At 48.4% G+C, this 12520-nt stretch overlaps 1 protein-coding gene across 1 annotated transcript in view; it reads right to left on the reverse strand.

Moving 5' to 3' along the window:
* The window catches only part of lamc1 (laminin, gamma 1), a 122804-nt gene that overhangs the window by 58919 nt on the left and 51365 nt on the right, over positions 1-12520 (reverse strand). Inside the window, exon 2 of the mRNA XM_083659807.1 lies at positions 4145-4449. Coding sequence (XP_083515933.1) covers positions 4145-4449 — 305 coding nt within the window. The remainder of the gene's footprint in view (positions 1-4144; positions 4450-12520) is intronic.

The following is a 12520-nucleotide window of genomic DNA, read 5'->3' on the forward strand; positions in this document are numbered from 1 at the left end:
GTATAGTCAGTGGATTGCCTGTATGAGGTAACCTTATATAGTCAGTGGATTACCTGTATGAGGTAACCTTATATAGTCAATGGATTACCTGTATGAGGTAACCTTATATAGTCATTGGATTGCCTGTATGAGGTAACTTTATATAGTCAGTGGATTACCTGTATGAGGTAACCTTATATAGTCAGTGGATTACCTGTATGAGGTAACCTTATATAGTCAATGGATTACCTGTATGAGGTAACCTTTTATAGTCATTGGATTGCCTGTATGAGGTAACCTTATATAGTCAGTGGATTACCTGTATGAGGTAACCTTATATAGTCATTGGATTGCCTGTATGAGGTAACCTTATATAGTCATTGGATTGCCTGTATGAGGTAACCTTATATAGTCAGTGGATTACCTGTATGAGGTAACCTTATATACGTATAGTCAGTGGATTACCTGTATGAGGTAACCTTTTATAGTCAGTGGATTACCTGTATGAGGTAACCTTATATAGTCAGGGGATTACCTGTATGAGGTAACCTTATATAGCCAGTGGATTGCCTGTATGAGGTAACCTAATATCGTTGGTGGATTACCTGTATGAGGTAACCTTATATAGCCAGTGGATTGCCTGTATGAGGTAACCTTATATAGTCAGGGGATTGCCTGTATGAGGTAACCTTATATAGTCAGTGGATTGCCTGTATGAGGTAACCTTATATAGTCGGTGGATTGCCTGTATGAGGTAACCTTATATAGCCAGTGGATTGCCTGTATGAGGTAACCTTATATAGTCAGTGGATTGCCTGTATGAGGTAACCTTATATAGTCGGTGGATTGCCTGTATGAGGTAACCTTATATAGCCAGTGGATTACCTGTATGAGGTAACCTTATATAGTCAGGGGATTGCCTGTATGAGGTAACCTTATATAGTCGGTGGATTGCCTGTATGAGGTAACCTTATATAGTCAGGGGATTGCCTGTATGAGGTAACCTTATATAGTCGGTGGATTGCCTGTATGAGGTAACCTTATATAGCCAGTGGATTACCTGTATGAGGTAACCTTATATAGTCAGGGGATTGCCTGTATGAGGTAACCTTATATAGTCAGTGGATTGCCTGTATGAGGTAACCTTATATAGTCGGTGGATTGCCTGTATGAGGTAACCTTATATAGCCAGTGGATTGCCTGTATGAGGTAACCTTATATAGTCAGTGGATTGCCTGTATGAGGTAACCTTATATAGTCGGTGGATTGCCTGTATGAGGTAACCTTATATAGCCAGTGGATTGCCTGTATGAGGTAACCTTATATAGTCAGGGGATTGCCTGTATGAGGTAACCTTATATAGTCAGTGGATTGCCTGTATGAGGTAACCTTATATAGTCGGTGGATTGCCTGTATGAGGTAACCTTATATAGTCAGTGGATTGCCTGTATGAGGTAACCTTATATAGTCAGTGGATTACCTGTATGAGGTAACCTTATATAGTCAGTGGATTACCTGTATGAGGTAACCTTATATAGTCGGTGGATTGCCTGTATGAGGTAACCTTATATAGTCGGTGGATTGCCTGTATGAGGTAGGCGTTTGACTATCGGCCTTGAGAAGCAGGTCATTATTGGTTATGCGTATTGGCTGAAAGAATCCATATTGTGACTCTCTAAGTCAGACAGAAACAGTCAGAAAGCCGGATGCTGTCCGGATGGTGAGCAGCAGAGCAGCATCAACTGCAGCCTTCCAACCGCACTGATAATTCCCATAATGCCCTGCAACTTTATTAAATAAACACTTTACATACCAAGTAAAACATCTGGATCATTGATGTCAAACCAAACTGCATTTTTCAAATAACTTTCTGTATGTGTTTCATACCTCAGTTTTTAAAATACAGTGAGCTTGTTCACATCAGAATATCATCACCATGTGATTCACTGACAGACCACAAACCAGATGATTGGATTATAGACCAGCTCCAACCTACCATCACCCTGACCCCAGACCAGCCCTGCAGGGTTATATATCCTAACCCCTACCATCACCCTGACCCCAGACCAGCCCTGCAGGGTTATATATCCTAACCTACCATCACCCTGACCCCAGACCAGCCCTGCAGGGTTATATATCCTAACCCCTACCATCACCCTGACCCCAGACCAGCCCTGCAGGGTTATATATCCTAACCTACCATCACCCTGACCCCAGACCAGCCCTGCAGGGTTATATATCCTAACCCTTACCATCACCCTGACCCCAGACCAGCTCTGCAGGGTTATATATCCTAACCTACCATCACCCTGACCAAGAACCTCATGACTCTAAATAAGTGGTTCTCAATGTGGGGACCACCAGGGGTCCTTGAGAGAAGATCCAGGGGCTGAGTGTGTGTGTGTGTGTGTAGGTGTGGCCTCCTTACGTGCAGCACGAGGCTGAGGTGAGTGTGTGTGTGTGTAGGTGTGGCCTCCTTACCTGCAGCACGAGGCTGAGGTGAGTGTGTGTGTGTGTCCTCCTTACCTGCAGCACGAGGCTGAGGTGAGTGTGTGTGTGGGTGTGGCCTCCTTACCTGCAGCACGAGGCTGAGGTGAGTGTGTGTGTGTGTGGGTGTGTCCTCCTTACCTGCAGCACGAGCCTGAGGTGAGTGTGTGTGTGTGTGGGTGTGGCCTCCTTACCTGCAGCACGAGGCTGAGGTGAGTGTGTGTGTGTGTAGGTGTGTCCTCCTTACCTGCAGCACGAGGCTGAGGTGAGTGTGTGTGTGTGTAGGTGTGTCCTCCTTACCTGCAGCACGAGGCTGAGGTGAGTGTGTGTGTGTAGGTGTGGCCTCCTTACCTGCAGCACGAGGCTGAGGTGAGTGAGTGTGTGTGTGGGTGTGTCCTCCTTACCTGCAGCACGAGGCTGAGGTGAGTGTGTGTGTGTGTGGGTGTGTCCTCCTTACCTGCAGCACGAGGCTGAGGTGAGTGTGTGTGTGTGTGGGTGTGTCCTCCTTACCTGCAGCACGAGGCTGAGGTGAGTGTGTGTGTGTGTAGGTGTGTCCTCCTTACCTGCAGCACGAGGCTGAGGTGAGTGTGTGTGTGTGTAGGTGTGGCCTCCTTACCTGCAGCACGAGGCTGAGGTGAGTGTGTGTGTGTGTGGGTGTGGCCTCCTTACCTGCAGCACGAGGCTGAGGTGAGTGTGTGTGTGTGTGTGGGTGTGGCCTCCTTACCTGCAGCACGAGGCTGAGGTGAGTGTGTGTGTGTGTGGGTGTGGCCTCCTTACCTGCAGCACGAGGCTGAGGTGAGTGTGTGTGTGTGTGGGTGTGTCCTCCTTACCTGCAGCACGGGGCTGAGGTGAGTGTGTGTGGGTGTGGCCTCCTTACCTGCAGCACGAGGCTGAGGTGAGTGTGTGTGTGTGTGGGTGTGGCCTCCTTACCTGCAGCACGAGGCTGAGGTGAGTGTGTGTGGGTGTGGCCTCCTTACCTGCAGCACAAGGCTGAGGTGAGTGTGTGTGTGTGTGGGTGTGGCCTCCTTACCTGCAGCACGAGGCTGAGGTGAGTGTGTGTGTGTGTGGGTGTGGCCTCCTTACCTGCAGCACGAGGCTGAGGTGAGTGTGTGTGTGTGTGGGTGTGGCCTCCTTACCTGCAGCACGGGGCTGAGGTGAGTGTGTGTGTGTGTGTGTGGGTGTGTCCTCCTTACCTGCAGCACGAGGCTGAGGTGAGTGTGTGTGTGTGTGGGTGTGGCCTCCTTACCTGCAGCACGAGGCTGAGGTGAGTGTGTGTGTGTGTGGGTGTGGCCTCCTTACCTGCAGCACGAGGCTGAGGTGAGTGTGTGTGTGTGTGGGTGTGGCCTCCTTACCTGCAGCACGGGGCTGAGGTGAGTGTGTGTGTGTGTGTGTGGGTGTGTCCTCCTTACCTGCAGCACGAGGCTGAGGTGAGTGTGTGTGTGTGTGGGTGTGGCCTCCTTACCTGCAGCACGAGGCTGAGGTGAGTGTGTGTGTGTGTGGGTGTGGCCTCCTTACCTGCAGCACGAGGCTGAGGTGAGTGTGTGTGTGTGTGGGTGTGGCCTCCTTACCTGCAGCACGGGGCTGAGGTGAGTGTGTGTGTGTGTGTGTGGGTGTGTCCTCCTTACCTGCAGCACGAGGCTGAGGTGAGTGTGTGTGTGTGTGGGTGTGTCCTCCTTACCTGCAGCACGGGGCTGAGGTCGAAGTTGTAGGCGCTGGGTCGGCCCTCCAGCGTGGAGAAGGCCACGTTGCCCCCGGTGAGCGGCGAGATGTCGGAGAAGTCGTCGGTGCACAGCGCCTGCGTCTCGTCCTGCCCTGTGCGGATGAAGCCGCGGCTGGCCTTCTGGTAGGTCTTCTCGCAGGAGCCGCTGTAGTACTGGTAGGGCAGCCAGGGCCCGTCCTCGCGCGTGCGCTTGTAGATGGCGAAGCTCTCCGGGCGGCTGGTGTGGAACTTCAGCCGCACGTACGTGATGTCGAAGGCCTTGCCTGGAGGAAGAGGGAGGTGGGAGGAGATGGGATATTTAGCACAACCGGTGTTGCAAGGCAGCTGGATTCCAAACGATAAGAATAGGACAAGAGAAACATTTTTAAAGGAAATAAAACATAGTTCAAGGAAATTGCAGCCTCAGGGTTTTTTTTAGTTTTTAGCCCTTACTCTGGGCCAGACAAAACACCCGCGCCAGAGGACCTCAAAGTGCTCCGGCACGTACGCTGCTAAGAGGTCAGAGATATAGCAGGGAGAGAAGCCTTGAAAGTAATCAGTCAAATGTTCAAATCTATCTAAAACATACTGGGAGCCAGTGTCATGTAACCTCGTAACGCAACTGCATTCTCGTGAGATCATGAGATCACGTGTCAACTCTATCTTGTCACGCTCCAATCTATTAGGGATGCAGGGGTTAACCGGTTTGACTATTAACCGCGATTTAAAACGTCACGGTTATATAACCGCAGAGGCTCCGCTACACCGAGTGTTTTGTTTCACAACAGTCCGTCAGTTTAAACTCCCATGCGGCGCAGACGGCGCTGGAAGGAGAGGAACCTGTCTCTCTCGCTTCGTTTCCGCATGGACTATTTAGCGGAGGCACCAAACACAGGCAGCTGCCATGTCTCCCAGTAGTAGCCAGTCTGTAGCCTAGCCATGGATGCCATTGCCAGCCCAACATAAATGTTGCAATACATGTCCCGCAAGGTTTCTGAGATTAGGGGAAAGTCTGAGCTGGTGTTACGTTAAACCAAACGTGGGGAAGAGGCAGCGGATTTGTTTAGCGTTAACATACAGTCATTGACGTTAACGTTAGCTGTTGTGGCTAATGTTAGCTAGCTGGCCATAGCCTAGCGTACATAGTTCCTCAAGCTCGTTGTGACCAAACATCCCCGCATTTAAAGCACTTCATGCTCCCAGCGCTGGCCTAAACCATAGAGAACCTCATGCTTTACATGAAAAGAAACATCAAGGGTTTGTGTCAACTCCAAAAGCAACCCGCTAACGTTACATGTAGGCCTAATAACGTGAAGCTAACGTAGCTAGCTGCTTGGCAGTCATGATCTGACTGAGACAAGGAAAACAAATGCGCACATTTACATAACAAACACCAGTCAACACCACAGAGTGTCCTTTCTTTAATCCAGAGGGAGCATTTTCCAGTAAAAAGTGAAACGACACATGATGGCTTATAGTGAGGCTTTCCATGCCTGCCCCATCATCACTTCAATAGAACTGACCCCAATGCAAAATTCATTTCAGACGGCACATTTAGTTGCCAGTAACATGCCAATAAGAGTCTAAGTTACTATGCCTTTTGTGTTTTTTTCTGCAGACTAAGCAGCTATAGGCTTTCGCTTCTATAAAATAATAATAAAATATTTTTTGTATTATATATATATATATATTATATATATTATATCAGAAATGTTGTTTGTTTTATGTTCACAATAGTGATGTCAGTTAGATTTGATTAGGTCAGAGCCATGGAATATTAAATCATCCATCTTTGCTCACTACATCTGCCCTTTCTTCTTTTTTTAATCCCAGGTGTGCATAAAATACAGGTTAAGAACTTATTTTTTTAAATACAAAAATGTGAAAAAAGTAACAATAGTATGTTTAACGTATCGGTTATTGGCCAGGAGAATATTTATCGGTTAGCGTAGGCCTATACTATCGGCTGTAAAAATCCATATCGTGCATTAGTATTCCGGAAGGCAGCAACTGTTAAGATTGTGGGGGAAATACAATAAAACCTCTATTTAGAGAATGCTCATGTGATTTTTATACGTCCATAACAATAATCGTGAAACCGTGATAATCGTGGTTTTTTCTCAGACTATAATCGTGGATCAAAAAAAATAATCGTTGCATCCCTACAATCTATTGGTTTGAATCTGAACCACCATTGGTTTCCACCAATCAGCATCCTATGACACAGCTAGGGGCGGGCTTTAGGTGATGCCAGCAAGAGCCAGCCTGTGATAGATGTGATAGGCAGATGGTACATCAAATCACCTGCCAGCTAGTCTTTGAAAGTGCCTGCCTGTTGAAACGGTTTCCCGAGCGACTCGTCATTCCCAGAAAACAAAGCATCTGGGAATGTCAGGTTGGCCTAAAGGAGGGTTAGGGTTAGGGTCATCACTATCATCATCATCACTAGGGTAACCCTAACCCTGTCATGTAGGGTTAGGGTTAGGGTCATCACTATCATCATCATCACTAGGGTAACCCTAACCCTGTCATGTAGGGTTAGGGTTAGGGTCATCACTATCATCATCATCACTAGGGTAACCCTAACCCTGTCATGTAGGGTTAGGGTTAGGGTCATCACTATCATCATCATCACTAGGGTAACCTTAACCCTGTCATGTAGGGTTAGGGTTAGGGTTATCACTATCATCATCATCACTAGGGTAACCCTAACCCTGTCATGTAGGGTTAGGGTCATCACTATCATCATCATCACTATCATCATCATCACTAGGGTAACCTTAACCCTGTCATGTAGGGTTAGGGTCATCACTATCATCATCATCACTATCATCATCATCACTAGGGTAACCCTAACCCTGTCATGTAGGGTTAGGGTCATCACTATCATCATCATCATCACTAGGGTAACCTTAACCCTGTCATGTAGGGTTAGGGTCATCACTATCATCATCATCACTATCATCATCATCACTAGGGTAACCTTAACCCTGTCATGTAGGGTTAGGGTCATCACTATCATCATCATCACTAGGGTAACCTTAACCCTGTCATGTAGGGTTAGGGTCATCATCACTATCATCATCATCACTAGGGTAACCTTAACCCTGTCATGTAGGGTTAGGGTCATCACTATCATCATCATCACTATCATCATCATCACTAGGGTAACCTTAACCCTGTCATGTATTTATCCACAACTTCTCTCCTACAAAAGCTTCGTTCCAAAACAAAGATCTCAGGAGCACCTGCTGTCATATTATGGTGTGTTTGTGCTACTGCTCCCAACACTCCTACATTCAACACTTCAACATATTTATATAACTATCAGACAGTAGGCCTATCAAAGAATATTCTATATTCCAATATATATTTGAATATATACATTTAAATAATATTCAAATGTGAAAGATTAATATTCGATTATTATTATCATTATCATTATTATTACTCAAGTGTTTTCTATTAGTAAAGAACCAAACGTGATGCTTCATCAATGCTCCCAAACCAGAACAGAGATGCTCATCACTTTGTTTTGATTGTGTTGCACAATCCAGCCAGCGTTCCACAGCAGAACGTTCCACAGCAGAACGTTCCACAGCAGAACGTTCCACAGCAGAACGTTCCACAGCAGAGCTGCAAAACAAATAGCCCACAATCCACACATGCTTTAACTATGACTCATATCTGATGAAATCTGTGTTGGATACTATCCGATAACAGCACTGTAAGATGTCAGATCCGGAGTGGATCTGATCTCCGGATTGGGACCACTTTGATACATCAGAATATGATATGTTCCTGATATGTTCTATTTTGAATGCTGGTGTAGGCATGTGATGTACATCACGTGATGTGTCATGTGATGTAGGCATATCACATGACACTACTGAAATATCTCGCCTCATATTGTCTGTTAAATGACAAAGAGTGATGAAAGATGCCACAGATTTGGTCGTATTCTCGCCAAACACATATCAGTCATTAGCTGGGTTTCTATCCAAATGTATTGCAACTTTTAATCAAATTTTCAGAAAGTCTGCAAAATAAAATGCGAAACAATGCGCGTTTCCATCCACTGCTATTTTGCGAATTATAGAGCTGTCAATCACCTCGTGTTTGAGGCTGTCTGAGCTGCTGATCAGCTGCTAGACCCGATATACAGATCTGTTAAACACATCTAACGTTATTAATTTAAAGTTTCTTGATGATCTACAAGTAGACAAAGGTACCATAACGCCATTTCTGGATTACCAGATGCTACTCGGCAAACTAACGTTATAATCCCAACCCGATCTCCGAAAGAATTGTAAAATAGCAACATTTGTGGACCAACATTGCTATGTTACAATTTCGGCTCCGAAATTGTCAAATGGTAATCCACGGAGCAGATAGTAAGTGAATACAATTTCATTCAAGTCTAGAAGTGAGTCGCCTTAAAGTTAATATCCCAGTCTTCTTCTGTTTACCACGGCGGGTATTGTGCTGCGCGTACCATTATTTACCGTGTGTAGCCCTATTGTGTGGAGGCTACACACGGCATGTCATGTTTTGCAGTGATCAAGACAAACTGTGTTGTTTTTGAATGGAGAGACAACGGAATATCACTTAAACTGTTTCCACCGCACGTTTCGCATTTTCCTTTTATCGATACACCCGACTTTTCCACCTCCCTCAAGCGTGAAAACTTTTTTGCGATATTTGGAGGGTTTTGCGAATTAGGCAGCGTTTCCACTCCGTTTTTTATGCGCAAATTGAAATTTCGCATCAAAACAGGTGGATGGAAACTATTGGCAGAAATTATGGAGCAATGTGTTTTCACAGGATCGCAAGTTTCAGACGTTTCCACGTACAAATGTGAGACTTTAACTTTGAAATTCTCTAAATTGATACAGCGGGAAAAAAAAAGGTTTTGAGTTGGTATGCCGTCAGGTTGTCCTGAACTCAAATAGATCAGGCGTTTGGGCCTTTTGGGGGGTGACTAACACCTCTTTTGGGGGTGACTGGCTAACATGCCGCTATGCAGGAAAAACCCTGGATTCTGGGCTCTTCTGTCTTTTTGAATGGTGCCTCTCCAAGCCCCTTCTCCTCCTGACATACTTGGCATGTCTGAGCACGCCTGGAGCTTCAGAGGATGCAGAGAGGCCGTGTGTGTGTGTGTGTGTGTGTGCGCGTGTGTGTGTGCGTGCGTGTGCGTGCGTGCGTGTGTGTGTGTGTGCGTGTGTGTGTGTGTGCGTGTGTGCGTGCAGGAACAAGGTGGAGGAAAATGTGACGCGGAGACGTCACTCGCCATGTGAAGAAACAGTGACACTATCTTTCAGCCGGGTGGGTGAGTGACGGCCCAGAGGGTAACTTAACCTACCACTGACATCACGGGAGGGAGTAACCTAACCTACCACTGACGGCCCGGGAGGGGGTAACCTAACCTACCACTGACATCACGGGAGGGGGTAACCTAACCTACCACTGACATCACGGGAGGGGGTAACCTAACCTACCACTGACATCACGGGAGGGGGTAACCTAACCTACCACTGACATCACGGGAGGGGGTAACCTAACCTACCACTGACATCACGGGAGGGGGTAACCTAACCTACCACTGACGACCCAGGAGGGGGTAACCTAACCTACCACTGACGACCCGGGAGGGGGTAACCTAACCTCCCGCTGACGACCCAGGAGGGGGTAACCTAACCTACCGCTGACGACCCGGGAGGGGGTAACCTAACCTACCACTGACGACCCAGGAGGGGGTAACCTAACCTACCACTGACGACCCAGGAGGGGGTAACCTAACCTACCACTGACGACCCAGGAGGGGGTAACCTAACCTACCACTGACGACCCAGGAGGGGGTAACCTAACCTACCGCTGACGACCCAGGAGGGGGTAACCTAACCTACCACTGACGGCCCAGGAGGGGGTAACCTAACCTCCCGCTGACAACCCAGGAGGGGGTAACCTAACCTAGCACTGACGGCCCAGGAGGGGGTAACCTAACCTAGCACTGACGGCCCGGGAGGGGGTAACCTAACCTAGCACTGACGGCCCAGGAGGGGGTAACCTAACCTACCACTGACGACCCAGGAGGGGGTAACCTAACCTACCGCTGACGGCCCGAGAGGGGGTAACCTAACCTAGCACTGATGGCCCGGGAGGGGGTAACCTAACCTCCCGCTGACGACCCAGGAGGGGGTAACCTAACCTACCACTGACAACCCAGGAGGGGGTAACCTAACCTCCCGCTGACAACCCAGGAGGGGGTAACCTAACCTACCGCTGACGACCCGGGAGGGGGTAACCTAACCTCCCGCTGACGACCCAGGAGGGGGTAACCTAACCTACCGCTGACGACCCGGGAGGGGGTAACCTAACCTACCACTGACAACCCAGGAGGGGGTAACCTATCCTACCACTGACGACCCAGGAGGGGGTAACCTAACCTACCACTGACAACCCAGGAGGGGGTAACCTAACCTACCGCTGACGACCCAGGAGGGGGTAATCTAACCTACCGCTGACGGCCCGGGAGGGGGTAACCTAACCTCCCGCTGACGACCCGGGAGGGGGTAACCTAACCTACCGCTGACGACCCAGGAGGGGGTAACCTAACCTACCGCTGACGACCCAGGGGGTAACCTCACCCTCCGCTGTTCTCTGAGCCAGGAGGGGGTAACCTAACCTCCCGCTGTTCTCTGAGCCAGTTGGGGGTAAGTGACGGCCCGACGGGGGAACCCAATGTGCCGCTGTTTGCTGGGCGGGCGAGTGACAGCCCGGGGGGGTAACCTAACCTACCTGTTTGCTCTAGCAAAGAATTTGCTGTGTAAACAGCTGAGCTAACAGGGACAGGCTGACAGGGGGCCATTGTTTCTAGAGCAAATATAGGTGAAGCCGTCCGGCTGATAATGTTGATGTGAGCAACACAAAAGCTATATTACAGGAAACATGAGGCAACCGCAAACACACAGCTTTCCTATGCCCAGGCAGTCCCTGTGGGTGTGTGTGTGTGCGCGTGTGTGTGTGTGTGTGTGTGTGTGTGCGCGTGCGCGTGCGTGTGTGTGTGTGCGTGTGTGTTGTCACGGCCGCTATGACAATGACCTGGCTGACTTGTGAGACCTGTGTGTTGACCAGACAAGCTTCACAGGTCAAGGTTAATTGGAAGCTGTATATTTTTACTGCAGGGTGTGTGAGCGGAATTCACGCGTCGCGGCCGTGCCAAATCCAGCCAAGACTGAGGTTCGACTTGTGTGCCGCCATCTTGGATTTGAATCCAATCAAAAGAGCGATTCTAATTTCTAATGCTGCATTCCACTTAAACTGTGAGCTGGGGATTTCACGGTTGAAAGGTTGGAATCGGATTTTCTCTGCCAAACTCAGGGGAGCCTCACCTAACCTGACGCTGCCAGATGGATGTAAGTTCGTTCACATTTGTTTCACAACCAACATCCATCTGGATTCGGCCAAGCTATGTTGCTGAAGAGGGCGGTCACTTTTTTCAAGCTACTAGGCAGGTGATTGGATGGACCGTCTGTCTGTCACCGTCTGGGCTTGCCAACGCCAACCAATCAGATCGACTTCCCTTCATGACGTAGGGCTTTGTGTTTGTGTGGCTTGCGTGAATGGCTAACGGGTAGCCTTACAGCTAGCTGATGGCTGCTATGTTCTCCCAGCCTAGCAACGGTCTGAAGGCTATCTCCCCAAATTCTACAACAATGTCTTGTTTACTAACGTTCATAGTTGATAACGTTACAGCAATACAGTTACGGTTTCGTACTCACTGTAAGATCAAGTGCTTAACGTTTATGTTAGCTTATTGTTTTGAATAGAATGTTTGACTAGCTCACTGGAGCTAGCCTCGGTAGCCGCCGCCATGTTGAATAGTGAAAGAACTACAAACGCACAGGCGCCTCTCGATCGCGTCACACCCGGTTTCGCCTAAAGCCCGCCCGTAGCTCACGTTGATTGGTGCGCCTGGGTGGCGGCCGGTTTGAACGCCTCTCTGAGGCCAGGGCCAGACTGAGGTGGATTGTGAATTTGTGGAACAATGCCGCCCCCGTCTGGTGGAGTCAGGCTAAGCCTCACCAGCCCCAACCTCAAAAATCCAAGACAAGAAGCTTCAACAGTAGTTAAAATGGCAGTAAATACTGTTTATTAGCACTTCTGTCTCTTTTGTGTGTCATTAAATCACTGGAAACCTCTGAAGACACTCTGGCTAGAAACCTCTCTGAAGACACACTGGCTAGAAACCTCTCTGAAGACACTCTGGCTAGAAACCTCTGTGAAGACACACTGGCTAGAAACCTCTCTGAAGACACACAGGCTAGACACCTCTCTGAAGACACACTGGCTAGA

Source organism: Poromitra crassiceps, assembly GCF_964638095.1.
Source record: "Poromitra crassiceps genome assembly, chromosome: 23".
NCBI classification, from domain to species: domain Eukaryota; kingdom Metazoa; phylum Chordata; class Actinopteri; order Beryciformes; family Melamphaidae; genus Poromitra; species Poromitra crassiceps.